The sequence below is a fragment of the Pteronotus mesoamericanus genome, unplaced genomic scaffold (genome assembly GCF_021234165.1).
Source record: "Pteronotus mesoamericanus isolate MK-2021 breed Mesoamerican mustached bat unplaced genomic scaffold, CSHL_Meso_final scaffold_85, whole genome shotgun sequence".
NCBI classification, from domain to species: domain Eukaryota; kingdom Metazoa; phylum Chordata; class Mammalia; order Chiroptera; family Mormoopidae; genus Pteronotus; species Pteronotus mesoamericanus.
In genome coordinates this window covers 75511481-75535070 of record NW_026555329.1, presented here as the reverse complement: position 1 = coordinate 75535070, position 23590 = coordinate 75511481, and the positions used below count along the sequence as shown (strand labels likewise).

The 23590-nt window shown below is 49.7% G+C and overlaps 1 protein-coding gene and 2 gene segments (V, D, J or C); all 3 read right to left on the bottom strand.

Annotated features, from left to right (window-relative positions):
* Positions 1-23590, bottom strand: part of LOC129063361 (T cell receptor beta constant 1-like) — a 117753-nt gene that overhangs the window by 14679 nt on the left and 79484 nt on the right.
* The window catches only part of LOC129063362 (T cell receptor beta constant 1-like), a 47617-nt gene that overhangs the window by 5858 nt on the left and 18169 nt on the right, over positions 1-23590 (bottom strand). Inside the window, 3 exon segments of the C gene segment in view lie at positions 3822-3830; positions 4594-4611; positions 22720-23009. Of these exon segments, the coding sequence occupies positions 3822-3830; positions 4594-4611; positions 22720-23009 (317 nt within the window).
* On the bottom strand, positions 6544-9830 carry PRSS2 (serine protease 2). The gene is made up of 5 exons (XM_054564402.1): positions 9789-9830; positions 8612-8771; positions 7364-7617; positions 6878-7014; positions 6544-6735 (listed from the first exon to the last, which is right to left on the bottom strand). Exons 1-5 carry the CDS (start codon positions 9826-9828, stop codon positions 6583-6585), a joined length of 744 nt encoding a protein of 247 aa, XP_054420377.1. The 5' UTR covers positions 9829-9830; the 3' UTR covers positions 6544-6582.

The window sequence follows — 23590 nt, the reverse complement described above, 5'->3', positions numbered from 1 at the left end:
GCTGCCCCTCCCGGGGGCCTGCAAAGACCTGGAGCGTGTCTTACCTACCACCGTGAGCCTGGTGCCGTCTCCAAAGAAAGGTTGGGTGTTCACACAGTGCCGTGGGGCCAGGAGGAAAACGGAAGGAGGCGGGGAGGAGGGGCCCTGGCTGGTCGGGGGACTCCGGGATGATTGTTCATGAGAGCTCCCCCAACCCGTGCTTTCCAGATGTCGCACAGAACCGAGTCGGCTCTCGCTCCTGGGGCCACGGAGCAGGGCCAGAGTCCATCCGGAGGGCCCGCGCCCCTTTCGCAATGGCCTCTGAGGGTCTCTCAAAGGGACGTGGCCTGGACAGCAGGACAGGGTCCCAGAACCCAGGTTTCCTCTCTCTTCATCCTCTATAGAATGGGTCCCCTCCCAGGCCCCTTGCCCGTGACCGTGTCCTGAGGTGAGGGGGGCTCCCTGAGCCCTTCCTGTATGAGCCCACTGCAGTGTCCTTCTTACACCTGGGCTCTCTGCCTGGAAGTTTTTCAGCTCCGATCCAGGCCTGCCCGTCCTTACCCTTGGCCTTGGCTGGACGGTAGACAGGGGTGCGCGGGAGGCGTTCTGAACCAAGCCACCCTCAGCTCAGGCCTGTGACCCTAGAGGCCTGCGGGATGGGACAGGCAGAGGGGTTTTTGTAAAGGTTTCCGGTAGAGTTGTATCACCGTGGCCCCCTGTCCCCACAATGTTTCAGCTTTGTACAAAAACGCCCCTCCCACGCCCCGCCCCCTCAGAGCCTGGAAGAAACCGCCAGAGCAGTTGCTCTTCCGAGGGTGTTGGAGTTGGGGGGCGGTGACATCGGATCCCGCCCCCTAGGGTGAAGTGGTGGCAGGATATGGGCCAGGCTGAGGGTCCCCCGCCTCACCCCATGCTGTTTCTTCAGGATATTCTTCGCGGCTCAGAGATGGGTGTCTTCGTGAGACTACCTGCCCCGGGAGGCTGGTTTTCTCCCCAACCCGGTACCCGCCCCTCTGCGAGCTGTCGTCAGAGCGGGGAGCCGCCCTGCCAAGAAGCGGCAGCCCCTGCCTGCCCTGGGCCTGCCCTGAGGCTGTGACACTCAGAGGGCACGGTTGCCATCCGAGAATGAGACCCCGAACACTTAGACTCTGTCCCTTTGGCCCAGCTCAGACCCGCCAGGGTGGTCTGGAGGGGAGTTGACTGCGCCGCCCGAGGCAGGGCTCTCCTGCCTGCGACAGAGGGAGAGCTGAGAGCCCAGCGCGGTTCCGAGGGGTGTGGGCGGGCAGAGCAGTGGCACTGCCGGGTTCAGACGCCAGCGGGAGGTCAAGGGCGCTGGGGAAGTGGGTGTGGAGAGCTGGGGAAATAAAGTCTCAGGCGCCAGACGCACAGTCAGATAGAGAGTAACGCCTCCCCTGAAGGGTGGACGGATGCATTTTAAGTTGCTGGTAGACATTTCAATTTCCCTGCGTGAGGTGCCCTTGATTCACCTCCAGCGGAGTGGCCTGCATCTCCTTTCACTAAATGGCGCTTCCTTTTATCACCTTACAAACTCTGACTTAAAGTCTAGTGGGGGGTGGGGGGGAGAGGAATTTGACTACATAATGATGACAAACTTACATGGAAAAATATACACAGAATCAAGAGACCATTGACAACGCGGGACAACAGTTTCAGTTCTCACCGTAAGGACTGATCTTTCCAATATAGGATGAACTCCTAGAAATAAGAAAATAATCCAGCAGCCCAACAAAACCGGGCAAAGAAGAGGCGATGCAGACAAAAGATCCAAACGGTGCTTAACCATAGGGGAAAAAATGGCAATAATAAATGCAAACTAAAATTACATTGAAATGTTGCTTTTCACCAACCTGACAACATTAAGTCACGGAAGAACATTTTCTTGGCCAATGTGTGGTGAAAAATGCACTTGCACATATAGTAGTCCACTCCTTAGCCACAGTTTTGCGTTCCAAAGTCAACCACGGTCTGGAAATAGTAAATGGAACATTCCAGGAATAAACCATTTATACATTTGAAATCGCATGTTGTCCTGAGCAGGAGGCTGAAACCTTGCGCCATCCTGCTCCGCCCTGCCCAGGCGGTGACGCGTCCCTTTGTTCAGCTCCCCACACTGTGACGCGCCTTGTCCATGGGTCACTCAGTAGCCGTCTCAGTTGTCAGACCAGCTGTAATGGTACCACAGTGCTCGGGTTCAAGCCGCCCTCTTTGTACCTAGTAGCGGCCCCAAAGCACAAGAGCAGTGATGCTGGCGCTTCAGACAGGCCAAAGAGAAGCCGTACAGGGCTTCCTATAAGTGAAAAGGTAAGTACGGTACAATGAGATATGTAGACAGAGACAACATTCACATAACTTTTAGTATGGTATATTTTTAATATTATTCTATTTTATTATCAGTTATTGTTGTCTGTGCCTAATTTATAAGTTAAACTTTATCAGAGGTGTGTATGAATGGGGGAATAAATGGTATATATAGGATTTGATACCGTCTGCGATCTCAGCCCCCACTGGAGGTCTTGGACCTTATCCCCCGCAGGCAGAGCGGGGACCGCGGCACTGAGTGCTGATAGGAGCGCAAAGTGAGACAACCATTATGGGGAACAGTTTGGAAATATCTATAAAAATTACAAAATGCATTTACTTTTTCAACCAGAACTCTACCTACGGGAATTTATCCCATAAATATCCTTAAATACAAATAAAAATGTGTGTAAACTATTTGCGTTATTTGGAGTAACAAAATGGATTGAGAAAAACATGTGGCCCATCAGCGAGGGACTGGATGAATAAACTGTGATACATTCACGAGCTGGAACATTATGCAGTGCTGAAAAAGGAGGAGATGTTTCCCATTGCTGTGGAAAGTTCTCTAAGGTATGTTATCAACTGGAAAACCCAAGCTGCAAAATAGCATTCTTGTGCGCTACCTTTTGTCTAAGAAAGGGGCAAAATAAGAATTATACTTTTGTTTGTTTGATTCTGCATAGAGTAACACTAGAAGGGAATAGAAACGGATAAGAGTGATTACCTATTAGGAATGAGTGGAGGAGAGAGAAGCAAAGTGGAAATAGAAGTAACATTTTTCAGGGTTGACTTGTTCTGATTCTTGAGCCCTATAAGCTATATTATCTATTTAAAATAAAAACAGTAAAATTTTATTTATTGATTTGAGAGAGAGGGGGGTGGAGAGAGAGAGAGAGATCAATTTGCTGGCTGTCTCACTATTTATGCATTCATCGGTTGCTACTTGTATGTGCCCTGACAGAGATCGAACCCTCAACCTTGGCATCTTGGGGTGACGCTCTAACCAACAAAGCTACCAGGCCAAGGCAAAGCAAAAGTATTTTAAAGAAAAGAAAAATTAAAAAAATAGTACTTTAAGTAATACTTTGAAGCCTGTTATATTAGGAAAAAAACTACTTGTTTAATTTACAAAATTATTTTTGCCAAAGAAGACCAGTTTACATAAGAAGCTGTTTCATGCTCGTGAATTTGTTGAATGAGACTCCGATCTCTTAGGAAGCTCAGAAATGCATATTTCTGAGTAGTCCCAGGATCTTTTCAATTAAAAATTCTAGGATTGAGTTGACTAATTTGTATTGAAATAAACAATCAAGCCCTAAATTATGTTGGGTATTTCTATTTCAGTGCCAGGCTGGGGACCCACTGCTTGTCCCCGACATGGAAAAGGACAGGTGTCAGCGTGGAAAACACCAGAGTGCTACCTGGTAGTGTCACAAGTGGGTGCAGCGCTGTGTCTCTTAGAATTTAGGGGAAAAAGAGAAAGGTAAGACAGACTATTTCACTCAGGGATAGTGACAGACCTCACCATACTCGACCGTAAGTCCAAATCAAAGGCCATGGGTCGCAGGACCGTGTCTTTATTCCTGTTCCACATCGAGAAACAGTCTCATTAATGTAATGACTTATTTTGATTTACCTCTGTGTATTTTCCTGTCTTATTCACCCCTTGGGTCTACCAATAATTGACCCTCTCAGAAAAATGCCTTTGGACCATCTAGCTGGGGACCCTCATCCTGACTGGCCTTGAAAATTATAATACCACTCTGTCTTGGTATCACAGCTACTTTTAATTCTGATGGGATTTGTCCCAGCTTTGTCATTCTGTCCTACTGCCACGTGCCCTGCGTACAAGCAGCTTTTTTTTTTTTTAAGAGCTTGGGGCTGAGTGGGATCATTCATCATCTTGGACAGCAGAGGGCAGCCTTTCCTCATTTTTTAAAACCTAAGTACCTGCTCGTCTGCACTTCTCAATGTGGCCACTTGAGGGGGTGAGAGGAATGTGGATGGTGTTCACGGGACGGAGCACAAAGCCGGGTTACGGGTGTGCCTTTCTCAGGCGTGCGTCAGCATGGGGAGAAGATACATAAATAACATCGTATATATGCGCAATTCTTGAAACATTTCAAGCATGTCAATACCCTCGTGTTAACCTAAAATGTGTTTCCTGATTTCCTCAGAGGTAACAGACCTGGAGGCGACATGGGTTGTCACTTGCACACGATGCAGAAACATCCGGAGTCAGCACCCAGGCCTCCTTACTTAAGGTCTGGGCTCTGCGAGATGCCCTTGTACCTGAGGCTGCTGAGGGTGCTGGCCCTCAGGGAGGCGCACCTCCCAGGACCAGACTTCCGGGGCCCCCACCCAGGCTCTCCACTTCTGTCTGCGTGGCCTTGGGCAAGCCACCACACCCCCTCAAGCCCCAGGCTCTTCATCGGTAAAATAAGAATAATAATAATGACCGATTCCTTATGCCGCCTGAAATAGTAAAAATGTTAGTCACTACTGCTTGCACCAAAAGAGCGGCCTAGGAATCTCTGGGCCACGTGGGTTTTTACGCTTTAGCTTGTATCTGAATGACTTGGAGGACTTGTCAAGATGCACGTCGCTGGGTCTCATCCCAGAATTTCCGACTCAGCAGGCCTGGGGTGGGACCCGAGATGTGCACTTCTCCTAAATTCCCAAGTGATTCTGGGCCTGCTGGTCCAAGGATCACATCTTAGGAACTAATTTTTTTTTTTTTTCCTGGAAGACTCTGTCTTCCTTCAGTTTATTTCCCTCCGCTCCTAGGTCATACTTTATTCACTCCGTCACTGGTGGGCCTCCTGTGTTCTGGGCATTGATTAATCACGAGATGTGCCAGAATGAACAAGACAAGATTTGTTTCCCAATGAGCTCAGTGTCGACTGCCGAAGTAGACGCATGCGTGTTTACTAGGCGGCATGAGCAGGGCTGTCAGCGAGGCTCAGGAGGAGGGCACCTCCCGCAAGCCCAGGGCCAGCGGCACCAGCCCAGGAGTGAGGGGAGGAAAATCGGGAATGGGAAGAGTCAGGAAAGACCTTTCTGAGGAGGGTGAAGGGGCAGGTGGGAAGGCCATCAGGCCAGATGGACCGTAGTGTCCAGAGCTAGAGGTCAGAGATGCATGGCTCGTTGGAGGAAACACCAGGACTTCAGAACACTGGAGCTTCGTGGGGGGGGGGGGGGGGGGGCGGCGCGGGGAGCAGGGAGAGAGGCTGGAAACACAGGGCGGGGCAGAGTGGCAATAGCCCTGCGCCTCCGGGATAAGGAGCTTGGGTTCCGCTTTAAAAGCTGTAGGAGATCTGGAAAGGTATGAATCGGGACTTGATGGAACGTGCAGGACCCTTCTGCACGCAGTGTTGGAAGGTGGGCGGGAGGCCAGGCCCCCCTGGAAGTGCAGTGAGGCAGGGGATGGGCTGGAGAGACGCTGAAGAGCAGAGCTGAGGGACCACAGTGGCCGCCAGGGAGACCGCGAGGTGGGCTAGAGAGGGCACAGGCTTTGGGGCCAGGCAGGTACGGAGTTCACCCCCAGATCGACCATTTGCTGGATGAGGGACGAGGGTAAACCAACCTCTGCTTTCTTGTCTGGACCACTGGGATAATATCCACTCCAGAGTGGAGGGCGAACGACCCCTGAAAATGTCTGTAAAGCACTCATTATGGTGCTTACACATTGGTATCGTCAGGTGACGTGAACGAAAGGCTAATTTCTCTGGAGCTTGAGGAATGGAGACCCAGGGAGGACACATGGGCAGATTATCAAGACAGAGGGCCCAGCGGGGGCTTCGGGCTGCAGGGAGGGAGCACAGGCTGGGTCGGAGCATGTGACAAAGGGGCTCGGAAGAGGCCAAACTGTTTGCCCAGGTGCTGCCCTTGATGTGTCGCACGGAGAACTGTGTTTGCCTGCGCCCTGTGCGCTCGCCGAAGCCGTAGGCTCGCCCTAGCCTTGTGCGCAAGTGCAACCGAGGTCAGCGGGCCTCTAACGCTGCCTTCTGAAACGTGCCTTCTGCTAGAAAGCAGCCCGCCTTCGCCCCCTGCTTATGACTTTTTGGGGGTTCTACCTCTTCACATGCTTCCCAGTGAGGACTCTACGGCGCACGTGGGGGTGAGGGGGGTCCTCTGCTCAGCCATGAAGGCCAGGGCCCATCTGACCCCGGTGGGAAGACGTTTCCCAGAATCGGGGGGGCGGCGGGAGCAGCACAGACACAGGCTCTTGAGTCAGTCCCTTTATTAGCATAGCTATGGCAGAGGGATGGGGTGGGAGCTTTAGCTGTTCTTGGCCATGGTCTCCTGAATCCAGTCCACGAAGTTGCAGACCCTGGTGTACACACCAGGCCTGTTCTTCTGGGCGCAGCCGTAGCCCCAGGAGACGACTCCCTGGAGTTCCCCATTGCAGACCACAGGGCCGCCAGAGTCACCCTGGGGACGAAGGAGGCAGGACGCGTTTGATAAAGTGTGAGAAAAGAGGGGGGTACTGCCCCACGGCCTGGGGGTTCCAGTCCGACTCCCAGACAGGCCAGGGGCAGGAGCAGGGGTCCGCGCCCGCGAGGGGGCCAATCACCTGGCAGGAATCCTTGCCGCCCTCGAGGAAGCCGGCGCACACCATGTTGTCGGTGATCTGTCCGGGGTAGGAGGCTTCACACTGGGCCTGGGACAGCAGTGGGGCGTCCAGGCACTGCAGCAGCTCAGGGTAGTTGACTTGGAGGAGCAGGAAGAGATAAAGGAAAGGGGAAATGTGAGTCAGGCCAGGGCGGGGCGACGTGCAGCCGGGAGAGGACCCCAAGGACGTAAACCCCAGCAGAAACAACGCGCTTCAGCTCCCAGAATGACCGTCGCTGGACTCCTCCCCGGAGGTGGCCGTGGCAAGGGCTTTGTTTGTCTTAACCTGGGGTCACCCCCTTGGGACTCGGCATCCCTCTGGTCCCCAGCATAGAGCCCTGTGTGTAGAGGACACTGACATCATTTGCAGAGGGGGCTGAGCTCGGGAGTGTGAGGTTCTGGGGAACGATGGGGAGTCAGAGGGTAAAGAAACGAGGGCGCCACTCACTGCCAGAGCTCAGGGTGTTGCCCCAGCCGGAGATGAGGCACTGGGTGCCGGCGGGCGCGCAGGAGGTGGGCAGAGAGATGGAGGACACCCGGCTATCGATGACCGCGGGCGAGGAGAGCTTGATCAGCATGATGTCGTTGTCCAGGGTCCAGCTGTCGTAGCCGGGGTGGCGGATGACCTTGGCAGAGTTGATGAACTGCTCACCCCCCTCCGTCACTTCTATGTTGTGCTCGCCCAGCCTCACCTGGATGCGGCTGTTGGGAGGGAAGCCCCTGAGCACCTGTTCTCCTATCCCCATGCTTCCCCGGGACCCTGAACTTCCTGCTCACGGGCAGGCGGTGGCGATGTCACAGGGTAGCACAGGTGTGACACCAAGAGCCGTTCTGCTCCAGAGGCAGGTGTTCGTGAAGAGGGGGTGGGGTGAAGGGGTCCAGCTGCCATGGCTCTTTAACAGCTTTTCAAGCTCCACCCCCCCACCCCCCGCTCCATATCGCCAATGCCAAGGGCACAGATGAGCTGCTTTGAAGCCCCCCAGACTTTCCTGACCCTCTGTAGCCTGGCTAAGTGCAGCAGTGATTTCACTCCCTCGTGTCCCAGTCTGGTCAGCTCTGTCATTCTGGATGATCTAGTCCCATGGGTCTCAAAATGTAGCCCCAGGACCTTGTTAGACATACAAAGTCTCAGTTCCCACCCCAGACCTGCTGAATGAGTGTCCCTGGGGTGGGGGTGACCCTGCCGCCCGGGGTCCAGCGGGCCCTCCGGTGACCCTGACATACACTCAGCTGTGAGAACCCTTGGTCTACGAGGCAGTGATTCCCAGCTTTGCTATGGAACAGAATCATTGCAAGAGAGAGCGTTCAACACTCACCAACATGCAGACGCTCTTCCAGAAAACTCCGAATTAATTACCTTGGGATAGGGCCCAGGCATCAGTATTTTTTTAACAGTTTCTTAGGTGTTTTTAGTGTGCAGCCAACTGGCAAAGGTTACTTGTGTGAAGTCCTTGCCTATTTCTTCACTGGGTCTTACATCCTGAATAGCCCCTTCTGGAATGTTCTCATGACTGTAGCCCTCGCTGTTTTATCTGTTTTGGGTGTGAGAGTCTTCCTACGTGTGCCCCTTGTCTCCCCTACTCCTGGGCGTCAGCTGTCTTTGACAGCTTCTCCTCTCCGCAATTCCCATCCATCTTACCCCTCCCCTGCCCTCCCCCCGACCGACCCAGGCTCTCGGAGAAGGCCAGGCACTTACGACTTGTAGCAGTGAGCCGCGGACACCACCCACTGGTCATTGATGAGGGAGCCACCGCAGAAGTGGTAGCCGGCGTTCAGGGACACCTGGTAGGGGACGGAGTTCCTCTCGCAGGTGTAGCCCCCGACGATCTTGTCATCGTCATCCGCGGGGAAAGCAACTTGAGTGGAGACAGGAGGGAGAAGCTGACTCAGCAGCATGTGAGAGGTGGAGCCAGCTCTGTGGCTGGATCGTGCTAATTGGCACTCTGGAAGCCCAGGGCGACTGGCTGTCGGGGTGCACTGCTACCCCTGTGAGTTCAATGGAGGCGGTTCCCCCCTCAATCTCTCTGTGTGTCTGCAGGGCGTGTAGCTGGGTACCCCGCAGGGCGCTGGCCCAGACTGGGGGCATCAGGAGGCCAAGAACCAAGAAAGGCCCTCATAGCGCCCTCTATGTGATACGGCTCCGAATGCAGTTTTTGTGCCCACTGAACACTTCCCTCTCGTTTATTCATCACTGATCCACTGCCCACGGCTGTTTGAGCCCCCGATTGCCAGGATGGCTTGGCCCAGCAGGAAAATCTCCTGGCTCAGTAGCTCTGACTGCATCCAGCTCTGAGCTTCTCCCAAAGCTCAACTCTGTACGGGGAGGCTGGGGAGGGCGGCCCCCAGGCCCATTTGATGGGACAAAAGTGGGCACTGTTGTTGGCCAATAGAACCCTGATTCTCAACCTTGGCCGTACACCTGGGAATCTTGAAATGACATGGAAGAGTTAAAGATTCAACATACAGGCCATACTCTGGGCCAAAGAAGCCAGAGCTTCTAGGGCTAGGGCTCTGGCCTGAGTGTTTCCTCCAGCTGCCCTAGGCATATCTGGGGTCAAGGGCAGCCAGGGTAGCACTAGCCCAGCTCTGTCAGAGCTAAGCCTGGTCTACCAGAGCAGAGCACTGGTATAGCCCATGGCCCGCCTTCACCTGGTCTCCCTGTCCAGCCACTCCAATAAAAGCCCTGAGATGGAGGAATGATGCTGGGCTGGGAGTGGAGTCGGGCAGAAGGTGAGGGAGGCGAGGCTTACAGAGAGCCCCGGCACAGGACAGAGGGGTGCTAGGCAGGGGAGGCAGAACGTCCACGACAGTGGGGCAGGCATTGCCATCAGGAGACAGGGCTAGAGGACCCCGAGCGGATGCATGGGACTCACCAGCAGCTCCCAAAAAGGCAAGGATCAGGAGTGGATTCATGGTGGCCAAGCTGAGATTGGGCGAGTGGTGTACAGTGGCGAGCCTTTATGCCTCCCCAGGAGGGGCGGGGCGGACAGGGCGGGGGTGGAGGGCCGCTGCTGCTCCCCTACGAGCACACCTGCAGCTTTCCTTTTCCCAGGGCTTTGCGTCACTTCTGCTATGTTTGGCCACTCCGTGGGCTTGTGACTTACAGGTGATTAGAAAACTTGCCTTCTGAGGGCAGAGAGGAAGAGCAGCTGACTCCCAGAAGTGTCCCAGGACGGGGACAACAGGGGAAGCTAAGCCCTGACGTATCTCAGCGGAGCCTTCTCAAGCTGAGCGGATGAGGGTTGGGAAGAGATCCTGGCCCTGAGGAATCCCCTCACCTCTGGAGACTGACTTAACTCACTCTGACAAAGGGCTCATATTGGGAGCGGGCGGGATGGCTCGGTATCCTGGAGCCCCCTGTGAGGAAAGAAGTCTTTTCTGAGTCTCTGTCTGTGACCCTTCTCTCAACGCTGACCCAGCGGGCAGGGAGGTCAAACCTAGGGCTTTGGGGAACCAGGATCCTAACATGAAGAGGTGATGAGAAGGAAGAGGCAAGAGTCTCTTGGGAGCCTGGGCGTTCAGCTGCTCTCCTGCCTGCCAAGGGTGCGGAGGGGGGTATTTGGAAAGCAGATGGGGCAAGGGTTGAATGGGAGTCTGCCCGATACATTTGGGGGGCAGAAGAACAACACCACAGTCCTCCTCTTCCCCACCACTGAGGCCTTGGTCTTTCCCGTCACTTACACTATGATGGGGTCTCTTTTGAAGAGCCCCCTCGATGCCATGGGAATCGGCACTAATGGTGATGAAAATTGCCCCACCTGCTAAGAGCTGACAGCCTGAGCTAGAATTATGTGCTACAAAACCAGATATTAGAAAGGGTTTGGAAGATGGTAAATTTGGGCTCTGGCCAGAGGCTCAACAGTGGGTAGAGGGATTAGCACATGGTAAAGGGGTCAAGTCCTGGGTGATCAAAAACAAAGATGCAGTGTGTGTGGAGGGGTGGGGACAAGTTTCTGCAATTTTCTATTTTAGATATAATGGGACTATTGTGCTGGGTTCCACAGAGAATCAATCTTTCCCCAGACTGATCTCAATTTGGGACCTGCCATGGCCACCGAGACGCAGCCCTGTGATTTTTCGAGGTACGACCTGGCCAGCGGTATGGAGACGGAACTAGTCTGCGCTCCAGTCTACGGGAGTCAGGTGGGTGGAGGAGCCTTCTGATGAAGAGACTTCTCGGCTCCTCCGAGCTCAGGGGCCAGAGCAGGCAGAGTTCATGGACTTCTCTGAAAGGGAGACATGAGTAAATGTTCTGGAGCTGGAGGATCAAGTGAGGAAAGCTCAGACGCCCGGTGGAGAGACAGAAAGTAGGCTGGAGGGATGGCGCAACCGCAGACCAGAGTGGATTGGGGGAGATGCCGACATGGGCCTTATGGGGCTGAGAGGGACTCAGGCGGCGTCTTCTGGCCCAGTGCCTGGCATGGCTTCCCCGCACCAGGAGACCCGCCGCTCAGAGCTGTCCCCTGTCTTCACTGTGGACCCTCTAACCGCAGATGGGCTTGCAGCAGGTGGGAGTCCTGCTAAGTTTGCACAGTGCCTGGCAGTTTTGAAAGAGCTTTCGCACATTCCATGCTGATTTTCATTTGTGTTGAGTTTCCAGTTTAATGTCTCTCAAATGTTTTAATTGTGAGGCATGGAGAAGAAAGTTATGCCCATTGATAGAAGATGGGACCAAGATTCAGAAAGGTTCTGTCTTGCCCAAGAATACAGATCCAAAAATAGCCTCAAGGCCACAGGAAGCCAGAAAGCATGGTGAGGCCTGGGAATCCTGGCAGGTGTCCTCTAAAGGTTTATTTGCCATGAAGTCAGAGGACAAACTACCTCCTGTGTCCCTCCTGATGCTTGTCTCCTTGGCAGAAATAGAGGATTGAGAAAATCTTCCACCTGGCACCTGGTCTCAGAGCCTTGTCATGCCATGGCCTGGAGCCTTCTAGGGCACATCGAGGCTTAGATGACACACCTCTCTAGCCTCACAGGTAGCTGACCCAGGTTATGTAGCCTCACTATAATTGTCCTGTAATGCCACCAAATATGCTACTTTGTTTTATTCCCTTATGGGGGGGTCTTCATAGGAAGTCCCTCCTTAGAGGATAAAGAGAGACTCTTATTGTCCATACCAGCATGCCCTGGGCAGATATCGGGAGGTAATTCTTGGTAGAATATAGAAAATTATTTTGAGATCAGCGAGAAAATTTTGGCATTGGTGCTTGTGGCTCTGATGTTATCTAAAAGGGAGCACATGAGAGTTTAACCAGCCTTCTCCCAATATTTTGTGCTCCATCTTAGAATAAGCTATCACAGCACACAGACCATGAGGTTAATTTTCTTCAAAGTAGCAGGAACCACCTTACGGGCAGAGACGATCGCTGGAGGTGGGGACCCTTACATCATAGCCCAGGCTCGGATGTGGAGCATGGATCCAGGTGTGCAGGATGGATTCAGGTCCGCCTTTGCCCCAATTCAGTTTGGATAAGTCTATGCAGCTCTTGGTACTCTTTGATTGGAACTATGGACTCCTTTGTTGATTTCTCTAAGACATTCTCCTAGTTCATAGTGCTTAACATATCAACTCACTGTCTTTTTTTTTTTTTCTTTTATTGATTCTAGAGAGAGAGGGGAAGGGAGGGAGAAAGAGAGAAATATCAACGTGAGAAAGAAGCATCGATTGGCTGCCTCTTGCAAGCGCCATGACAGGGGACCGAACTTGCAATGCAGGCATGTGCCCTTGATACAGAGAGATCTGATCAGATTGCTGGGGAGAAGTAGGAAGGGGCCACATGGGGAGGTTGCCTGAGGCAATGGTAAGCAGCCTAGGACGGGATTGGCTGAGAAGCTGAGTGCCTCCAGAGCGCGTGGAATTATGGTCGAGAAGATTCAAAGTAAAAGAAAGGCTCGAGGATCTTGGGCAGGCTGGCTTTCGGGCTCTCGGGCTCTTCTTCCTCGAGGATGCCTGGATGATCATGCTGCAGCTGCCTGCGTTTCCCAACAGACGGTAATGTGGATGGATTTTGTATGAATTTTGGATGGGAAGGACCTCAGGGCACAGCGTAGGGTCGGGCTGGCCTGGCAGAAGGGGGCAGGGTTATCCTTCCTCGGGTGGTCTACAGGGGACGGGCTCTGAGGCAGAAGCCTGCCCTTCCTCCAAAATTGTGTAGCTTTTGTGTCTTAGGTTGTCTTAGTTTGTAAACTAACCCTATAGAAATAAGATAATTAAAAACTAACGGGGAATGATAGGAGAACTCAGGTGTTAAAGAGTTTAGCCTTAACTGGTAGGCTTGAGTGATTAAAGCTGTAACTAAAGAGTTAGAGTTTTAGCTTTAAGTGACTAATGTATGTGGAAACTAGTTATTCCAAAATTGTATAGTTTTTGAATAAGAATCCTTTCCCTTATCATCAAAATATGGCCTCTGGGATGTTGCCTAGAGGGTGGCGGCAGGTTGCAGGACCCCCTGGCTGTTTGGTAACACCCTGACTGGGAATCGAACTGGAGACCTTTTGATTGGCAGGTTGACACCCAACCAACTGAGCCATGGCTCAAAGCACTGTCTTTTAATTATGATAATATTGAATAGTTTCTCTGTGCTTCCTATTCCAAACATTGTGTAAGTCTTTCAGGGACCTGTTAAAACTTTTTTTATTATCACAGCCACCCATGGGGGTGCCCATTTTATAGAGGCTAAAATGAACTGTAGAGAGCGAAGTAGCTTGCTCAAGGCCACGCAGCCGGTCAGTGGTGGAGACGGGCTGTAACGTGGTAGCCTGGTGCTAGAGCCTGCTAGACCCCAGGACCTTCGGCCCCCCTTCCCCTCCTTGGTGCTCAGTGCAGCTCCACAAGGTGGGCGGGAGGCGCCATTTTCTTTTTTCTACCAATGAGGAATCTAAAGCTCAGCGGCGAAGTGACATCTCCAGGGTCACCTGGCTAAGGAACAAACAGATGACACCAGACCCTTTCCCTCTTCAGGCCAAGTTCATTTCCCATTGTGTTGTTACCTGTTAGAGTCTTGCAGACTTCCCAGGGGTCTGAAAAGTAGATTTTGGTCACACTCCAAATCATGAATTTCTTTTTTAAACAATATTTTCTTCTTCGAGCCCCTCCCCAGCTCAGGTGTTTCTCTTCAGCTCTTAGAACCCACCATCCCTGTTCACTCTCCAACCAGATTATCACATTCTGGGCTGTCTTTCCTCCAAAACCCTAGCTCCTTTCCTCATCCCTTACTTTCCTAAACAATGTATTCCCCCACAGCACAATTTCTCTTTACCCAATAAGAACTATTTTCCTGAATATCTTAGCCTGGGGTTCCCTGAATCTGGATAGCACAGGGGCACTTGGTGTGACCCAGAAGAATCGAAGAGAAAGGGAGGCGTGGAGGCATGGACTGGTCCTGGCTGATCGGCTACCTGGAGTAACCTCTGCTCCTCGAGTAACCCCAGCCCTGTGCTATTCCCCGCCCTGAAGCCAGCACACGCAGGCACGTTTCATGTCCAGGGGGGAAATTTGCCTATGTTATATATTCTTCAGGCTTCTGTGGAGGGGTGATGGGGATGTCTTTAGCAATTGAAGCTTTTTTTTTTTAATCTAAAGACAGATTGGTTCCTATAATATGATGTCTCACTGTTCACATTTCAGTCACCCTTTGTCCCCTCCCTGGACCTATGAGAGCTGCGTGAGTGACTCCCAAGCCTATTGGAGAGTAAGAAGAAGAAAGCCAGGAGAGAGCCCAGGAGGGACACCCACGCGGGCGCGTGTTTACTGCAGCAGCTGTGACTTCTCCATGATACTCAGAGGTTAATGAATGAGATGTGTATTTATTTGCCTAAATTATATTAGATTCAGACTGAGCCCCACAAGACCAGTTTGGCGATAAGCCAGCTGGGCTCCCTCCATTCAATTGGCTCATCAAGTTCTAGACTGTTTTGTCCATTTTGAAGGTAGCCGACTGGTCCCTCTACTTCCTTTAGGCCAACCTGTCCTATAGCCGCATCTGTGAAAGGCTCCCAGGTTCAAAAGTGAGTGCTCAGTCCACTCAGGCACCAACCACACAGTTCCAGTTTGAGGAACGTCTGCTTCAAGGCTACTGTGTTTGAGCAGGTTCTGGGTTTACATATCTAGAACCGATTACACCTGTTTCTTTCCCAGACTTGGAGGGAGACGGCAAAGGGCCTGCCACATGTTGTTGGGCCACCTCTCTATCCAAATCTAAAGGTCGAAGCAGCTGTCCCCTCCGTGTTAGAACAATCTAGTTTATTTCCGTACAGGCTGACATTGTCTAAATTCAAATACTTTTTTCTCCAAGGAAGTCCATACCTCCTGGCCATTTTCTCCTCTATTTCTGAATCCTATTTCTCTATTCAGTGTATCAGTTTGCTAGGGCTGCCATAACAAAGCAACAGGAATCTATTTTCCCACATGTCTGGGAGCTAGAAGCCCAAGATCACAGTGTGCGCAGGCTTGGTTTCTCCTGAGGCTTCCCTTCTTGGCTTGGAGAGGATGGCTTTCTCCCTGTGCCTTCACATGGCCTCTCCTCGCTGGGCACAACCCTCGTGTCTCTTTGCCTAGGTCCTCGTGTCTTCTGACAGGGACACCAGGCAGATGAAATGAGGGGCCACTGCAAGGGCCTCGGTTTGATTTAGTGAGCTTTTCAAAGACCTGTCTCCAAGTACAGTCCCATTCTACAGCAAGGGGGTTAAGACTGCAACGCAGGGATTTTGAAGGAACACAACTCAGTACATAGCATTCAGTATATAGTTAGGGAATTCCTTTGGGGGTGTTGTGGTTTTTCTAAGCAATAAGGAAACAGGGATGCAGAAGATAGGAAAGGTCCTTGCTTTCATGACATGTATGTGTATTTGTGTGTATAGCAATGGGAGAGAGACGGTAAATAAGAATATAGATTATGCATGTATGGCATATGCATTCCTATCAGACAATGGTGATTAGGTGTAATTAAAATAGGATCAAGTGGTAATCGGTGTGAGTGAGGGGTGGCTGGGTCAACAGTTAGTAAGGTGGCCTGGAAAGATCTCTTTGGGGAGATGATATTTGAGCTGAAATCTAAATAAGAAGGAGTCAGTCATGTGAAGGTAGAGTAAGGGGCTTTTGTTATTGCCTGCTGAGTCTGTAACAGAAATAAACCAATACACACAACCATGGCTTTTTAAATTAAATGACCCTGTCATCTAGCATATGGATTTGAACCTTGCCATTGGTTTTGACTGTAAAAGCTGATATATAAAGGATGGTCATTAATACATTAAAATATTCTTATAGAAGTAAATATAAAATATGTTTTTTGACATAAAATGGTATTTATGAAATATTGGCTTAAGAGAATAAATTATAAAATAGTATGTATTGTATGATCTAACTTTATTTAAATTCTTATTTTAATAATTTGTATATATTATAATAACATGCATTTATTTTGTAATTAAAACAATTGTAAAAATAAATAAAAATTTCTCAGAGAGGACAATAGCTAGCCTCAAGAAAGGAATTGCTGGTGGTAAAATTTCATGTATTACAGTGAGAAATAAATTTAGATAGTAACTAAGTAAATTGCATGGTCTCTCTCTACCAGGCACAGTGTTATGTGGTTTATGTGGATTATTGCATCTCATTCTTCTAGCAAACCCTCCTGTCTCATTTTGTGGGTATCACTATTGTCTTTAGTTTATATATGTGGAGATAGATAAAGAACTTGTGGGACTTTTTCCAGGTTAAATCTAGTAATAAGGCAGTAGAATCAAGTTTTAAACTCAGATCTGTCTGACAGAATTCAAGCTTCTCTCCACAGTGTTTTCCTGCTTCCCAGGAGAAACGTGGGCTCATGTGCCCAAGGCTTACCTGTAGGTGAAGCTGCCCACTCCTGAGGGACATGGGAGCATGAGGCAGGACAGGAAGCTGGCAGGAGACCCACGGGCACGTGTGGAAAGTGGACAAGACCTACTGGGCCCTGCACCGAACGAGGAGCAAGATGGCAATTGTTCTGTGTGAAGCTGGGACACAGGAAGAGCTACACAGGTAGTGAAAGGGAAAACGAGCAAAATAACCCCACAGGCAGTTAACAACAAATTTTCTTATTTTTGGTTGTGGCTTTGGGTAGAGGATTGTAAAAAAATGTTTCCTCTAAATATTCACGACACTGAGTTGTCAACCCTTCGGTGTTTGGTATAGACATTGTATGGCCAAGAAGGTCCATGCTGAGAATTACAAAGTGAAACATCTTCAGGTCTGTTTCATCCCAATAGTTTGGCAGAGGCAAAAATAAATATTTTCTGGGAAACGCTTCTTGTTCCAGGATTTAAAGTATTCGCAAAGATGAATTCATAATGTCAAGTTACATGAGGCAAAAAGAACTAAGCTGCCCTGAGCGAGAATCACCAGAACCTGCAAACAAGAAAACCAGAGCAAAGACCATCAGAAGTTGGCATTAACAGCTAAAGTGCTGAATAGACACTTAATATCCTTAAAGGAATAATTTAAAGATACACAAGGAGCAAGACACCTTCAAAAAAACAACCACTCCTATTGATAAAAGACCCAAGTAGATTTCCTAGAAATGAAAATTAATATAATTTAAATTAAAAAGTCAATTAAAAGGGTAAGTGACTTACTGGAGCTGAGGAGTGAATTAGTAAACTGGAGACTGTGTCTAAAGAAATTACCCATACTGTAGCACAGAGAAGCAAAAAGAAGGGAAATGTGAATGAACAGTAGAGTCTAGGTGCCAGTGTGAGGGAGAGCTGAACACAGGGAGCTCTGTACCTCAGGCTGTCTCTCGGTCTGTAAAATGTGGACGTCCACACGCATGGACTGAAGCTCCGCCCTTCGGAGGGTTACCCTTCACAGCTACCCTTCAGGAGCGCACGGTATTACACTGCAACGGGCATTCCAGACGACCCTGCGAATCTATCCCGAAAACAGGCCCATGCTTTTCCCATGCAGCCTAGGGTATGGATTGAGGGTCAAGGTCGGGGGTAAAATAGAAGTGGGTACCATGTTATTGAGACTTGCTCTTGAAATGAAATCCTCCCTTCTTCCGGCTGTGCTTGAGTCTGGTCTTGATTATACATTTTCCACTTATCACAGAAAACTCTGCGCTTGTCCAGCTTGCCAGTGTCGGGGGTCAGGTGACACGCGGTCCTGAATGCCATGCTAGGGCATTCAGTCAAGAGCCAGGAGCAGCTTTTCAAAGGAAGAAGAGTTGTTGGCAGGTAGAAGAGAATGTCGCTTTACACCAAACCTCTCTGCACCGGCCTTGAGAGCCCTATTGTTTTTGGAGCGGGCCGCAGGCACTTTAAGAACAACTGAGCCTGCTTGGTGTCTGACCCGGGGTGCACGCAGCTTTCATCCCAGCCCTGTTCTGCTACAGAACTCTTGTGTTCCCAGCCAGCGCCCTGCCTTACAGAAGACACCGTAAGGGACCAGAGCAGCACACCCACCTGCAGTATATGTGAACCCCAGAGTCCGGAGAGGCCCGGGAGGCGTCACGCCTCTTTCTGCGCGGCAGATGGTAGTAAGTTGCAGCAGCTTGTCTCTCGCTTTAGAGTGGATATTCCGACGTGTCCCGCACCTCTGGACTACTCGAAAGCTCACCAACGTGGCAGGTCCCTGAACTTTTGCAGATTTTACATTGGTCTGGCACGCGTCTGTCATATACGGAGGCACTTAGAGTGCTTTATGTTTTCTGTTCACCAAGAACCATCAGCATAATGCCGCCAGTGTCCTATGACCAGTGTGCTATGAAGGTGACTAAGGGCCTTCCGAACTACCGTGTGTGTGTGTGTGTTTGGCTGTGGATAATGCACACATTTTTGCCCAAATTTCTGAGGGAAAAATAAGGATGCACATTATACATGGATATAATGGTTACATACCATGGGTATAATAATCCCATGTATAATGCACCCAAAAATGTGGGTGCACATTATACACGGCAAAATACGGTATGCTGATCAAGAAGAGGCTAAATAGAGTGTTGAGTTAAAATACTTAAAGGGCATTTCTGAACCAGGCACTCGAAGGCAAACTGTATCTGATTTTCTTCTGGAGGAAGTTTTATCTCAGGCTCCCAGTAGCCACTCTTCCTGTCTGTGGATGGAGCCCTCCAGCTAGTCCTACAAGTTCTGTCTCCCTCTCAGTCCCTCCATGCACAGTCATACCCACCCACCAACACAGCAGCAGCTGTTTTGGCCCCAAAGCGGTGGTTTCCTTTCTTCAGCCTGGGTATTCAGGTTCATCTGGATGAGAGCTGGGGAGGAGGGAACAGGGAGGAGAGAGCAGGGAGGAGGCAGCTGAGGTTCTTGCTCAGGTCTTTGATCTGTGCCCAGCACTGTGTCCCCAGCGCTGCAGAAGTAAGAGCTGCTGTCTTGGGGGCTCACGCTGCTGACAGTCAGAGTGGAGAACGTTAGGTTTGGGCGGCTGATGGGAAACTTGATGGTGTTAAATCCACTTTCGTAAGTGGCATCAGAGCCCTGATTCGCAGTTGCAATCAGTGTCAAGCTCTGTCCTGGAAGCTGACGGTACCAGAACATGTATACAAGTTGGCTGTCAGCCTGACACTCGATCGTCACAGAGGTCCCACGTTGACAGATGAACCTCCTCGGCTTTTGAGAGATGACAGTACCAAACACAGAGCCTGGTTGCAGGGAGATAGAGAAACCCGTGAGGGCGGACCAGCTTGTCCCCAGGCAGGAAGGTCTTTTACTATTTGCTCCAACATCACCTTGGCTCCCAAAGAACCCTGTGGCACAGCCTCCATTTTGTTCTGCCAACTGTTATTCTGCAAATCCTCTAATCCAGCACCTGCCCCCCACCCCATCCTCTGACTGGTGGACTCAGACCCTCTACTCATCTCCTCAGCATTAACATTAACCCCAGACTTGCCCACCCCATAAGGCTCATACTTCGTGCCAGGAGAAGTAGAAGGAAAGTCAGCATCTTTTCTTTCGGCGATACCCTCTCCTCTTCCCTGAGAAAAAGCACTAAAGATGTCAAACTCAAGTTCATCTTTCCTCACCACTGTGTAGTCCCTTTCCTGTGGGTTGTCTCTACCCCTCCTGTAAGTAGGAAGTTGAGTTTCTGCAAAATATGGAGGAAATTAGTCTGCCCCCCTAGTGGAGGTGCCTGGCTCTTCACCCACAAGGCGTCCCAGTGTCCAACTGCCATCCATCACCATGGAGAACAGGAAGAATGGGATGCAGCACTGACCTCAAATAACTAAGGTAAAACCTTGGAATACAGGGGTACCTTATAACTCAGAAGTTCAACTCTGTTGCGTCTTCGTTGTCCGAAATTGTCCCCATTATTCCTCTCTCAGCCCATCCTCCAGTAAATGGGCCTCTGCTCCTGATTTCCTCCCTCCCAATAAAATACTTTACTTTTGCATAAAAGCTGAGCTAATTTTTTTTGAGCACTTATACTCCGCTTTCCATGTATTATTTCAGTCTATCTATAGGTTAGGCTACTTTGCTACTATTATCCCATTTTAACAGATGAGGAAATTTTACACATGAGACATAAAGACCGTAAATAACCTATCCAAATTCACATAATCCAAGAGTAAGTGACCGAGGTAGGACCCAAATCCCAGCCTATGTGCCCCCCAAACCCAAATGGTAACATCCATATTCTAAAGGACAGTCTCACTTTTGCAGTTGTTTGACCGTAGAATCTGGCGGATGGCTGAGAACGCCAGGCCCAACACCCTAAAGGAAACAAGGACCTATAGAAAGCAATTCTTGGAAAACTAACCTGCCTTATATATCACTGATTCTGAGAGTCCATCTGTGATAAGGTGCGCTGTGAAAAACACAATTGTTATTTTTGGGTGGTGGTTAGTGCTACACTAGAAATGAATATAGATTAGAGAACTTATCCGTATTTCAGAAAAATAAAACTAGAGAAACAGTGTACTTTCTGATAGAGGAAATGCAGCATGTTAGGGATAACAATAGTCCAGTAACCGTTTCTCCTATAGGGTGAGTGTGTGTGTGTGTGTGTGTGTGTAGCCTCTACATCTACAGGAGGTACCAGAGCTGGTGGTTCAAGATAAACGCTGATAAGCAGTATTCTGGTGAAAAGTACAGAGCACTCCATTTTTTTCCAGACTTCTAGGGATATAGTAAAATATTTTAGTCAAATATATCAAGCTTCTGTCAAAATAAGCCAAGATCCTTTTTTTCTATTTCATTCATCTCAAATTTTTCTTAAAATTACCAAATGACTCCTATTCTTTACTGAATTCCAAATCATTTCCCCCTTAGTGGTTTTCTCTTTCTCTTTTAAAACAACAGCAAAGATACTGTTCTCCCTTTTCCTGTTCTTCAAACGGCAGTGGTGTCTCTAGATTTTTTCCAAGGGAATCATGCATATTAAATTATCATAGAATTGTAATGTATTTATTGAATTAATGCATGCACATGGTTAAAATATCAAAACATACAAAGAAGAGAGCAAAATGTAAGTTACTTTCTCCAGAAACACCCCCTCAGTAAGTTTGCTACATATGTTACTAGAAATACTCCTGACTTACTCAAGTTTAGGTGCGTCCGATTGGACCTTTTCTAAGCACAGATAGGAGCAAACAGCTCAGATCATCCTGTGCCTTGTTTCTTATTTTACTAACAATGTATTCTTATTGATATATTTAAATTTTAGTTCATTACCAGTATATAAATATTTGCCTATTATTACTTACAATTCTATGATGAGAATTTCCAAAATCTATAGAAGTTGAAAGTATTATAATGAACATTCATGCACCCACCATCTAGATAGAGCTACTTATGGTTGTATCCTACAACTATCCATCTACTTCTCTAAATGGTTGGATACCTTTAAAAGTTAGTTGAAAGCATACTCCACTTCTAAACACTTCAGCATGAACATAATTAACTATAGTTCAATATTTATTTACAGTTCCTTCTTAGGTGAAATTTTCATACAATAAACTATACAACTGTTAGGTCCCATTAAATAAGTTTTAACAAATACATACACCTGTGAAATCTACCACGTTTTCCAATACTCTCTACATTTCTGTTGCATTCCCAAAGGGCTCAGTTAATATTTACTGACAGGATGGATGTTTCATTATTAAAAATAAACATGCTTTTCCAGGTGATCGTGTATACAGGAATAATCTAATTTTTACAACCTCTGCATCATAATTTATTCCTTCCCTGTTCAGAATTTCCCAATAGAGCATGACTGACCACTTGGAGAACATGGAGAATGATAGATTTTATCAGAGTTTTTCTGTTTTTAGATTGAATGAACGGAATTCAAATTCCACAGGCTTTCTCTTGAATCAGCAGATGGACAATAAAATTTACCTGAAGGAGTTTAGGTTGTGTGAGTGCCCCCTAGTGAAATATTAATTAAGTGCAAAGACGTCGGTCACAGCAGTAAATGATAGTAAGAGGGACAAGGATAAGCAAGGGAAGGAAAAACTGATAAAAAAAAAAAAAGGTAGAACAGTGCTTGTGTGCACATAGGTGCGAGGACTTTTCCTCATGGCTGGGGCCGAGTCTCATAGATTTAGGTTGGGGACAATACAGAAGTCTGGGCAGGCTAACTTGGGGATGTGGAAATGAACGTGAGTGGGGCATAAAAAATAACCCTGTGCTCTCCTGGCCACGATGTGTGTCCGTGGGCTTGCCTCCACTGAGGCACTACCTTCTTTTCTGAGCGGCACAGGCGTGCACTAGGAGCCGGCGTGACTCTGCCCTCAGCTGGGTCGCCTCCCCCGGCACCTGCCCTTTCTGTGCAGGGAGGCGGCGGCCGTGCAACGCTGTGGATACACTGCTGGCGCAGAGATACACAGATGTCTGGTTGGTGCTGGCAGAGCCCAGGGTCAGGGAGAACTCCTCTTCCTTCAGCCTGAAGACGCTGTACCCGTCAGGGAAGTCTCCTTTCTCATATAGGCCAGTCCCGTATGAGAAATGGAGCAGCCGCAGCCCCAGACCTGGGTCTTGCCGGTACCAGAACATTCTGTCGTGGCCCATATCCTGGGAACATTCGATCACAACTTTCTCTCCCATTCTCTTGACCAGATATCTTGAGGTCTGGGTTACTTCGGCATCCATGGGGCCTGTGAAAGAGGGGGAAAGGCGGTGAAAAAGGAGGTCATCGAGAAGCCCGATGAGGGGAAAGTCTTGTAACCAGGGTCCAGAAATAATAGGAGGGCGGGGGGGTTTTGCCATTCACTCCCTGGACTCACCTACTCCCAGGAAACAAAAGGCTACACCACAGAGAAGCCTGAGTCCCATGGCAGGTTGGAAGCAAGAAAGGGTCCTCTCCCAGGCCCAGGATACGGGCTGATCGATGTCTCTGACGTCATTGTCCCCGCCCACACTCATGCCCCCTCAGCAGCCCTGCAGATTCCAGGGAGTTTAAAGGGGCGAGAGTGAAAGCCACCCCATCTCCTCCTGCGAGCGTCAGCGTGTGTGCAGAGTGACCATAGCAGGCCCGAGAGGCCTGTCTTACAAGGCCCTGCTGGCGAGGTAGGCTAGGCTCTCGGCCGGGGTGTCGGCAGCGCTCCCGCCGTTCAGGACCCGGTGAGCGTAGCTGGCTGTCCCTGGGCCACTGGCACAAACAACGAGGTTCCCGCTGAACGCCCCCTATGCTTCTCTGAGCCCGGCCTGTCGGTTCGTGATCGACAGAGGGCGCTGT

Coding starts and splice junctions, on each gene's coding strand:
- PRSS2 (XM_054564402.1), bottom strand. CDS start 9,828: ATGAATCCACTCCTGATCCTTGCCTTTTTGGGAGCTGCTG. Junction 7,618..8,611: donor GCGGCTCACTGCTACAAGTC/GTAAGTGCCTGG, acceptor CCCTCCCAACAG/CCGCATCCAGGTGAGGCTGG. Junction 7,015..7,363: donor CAACACCCTGAGCTCTGGCA/GTGAGTGGCGCC, acceptor TGCTCCTCCAAG/TCAACTACCCTGAGCTGCTG.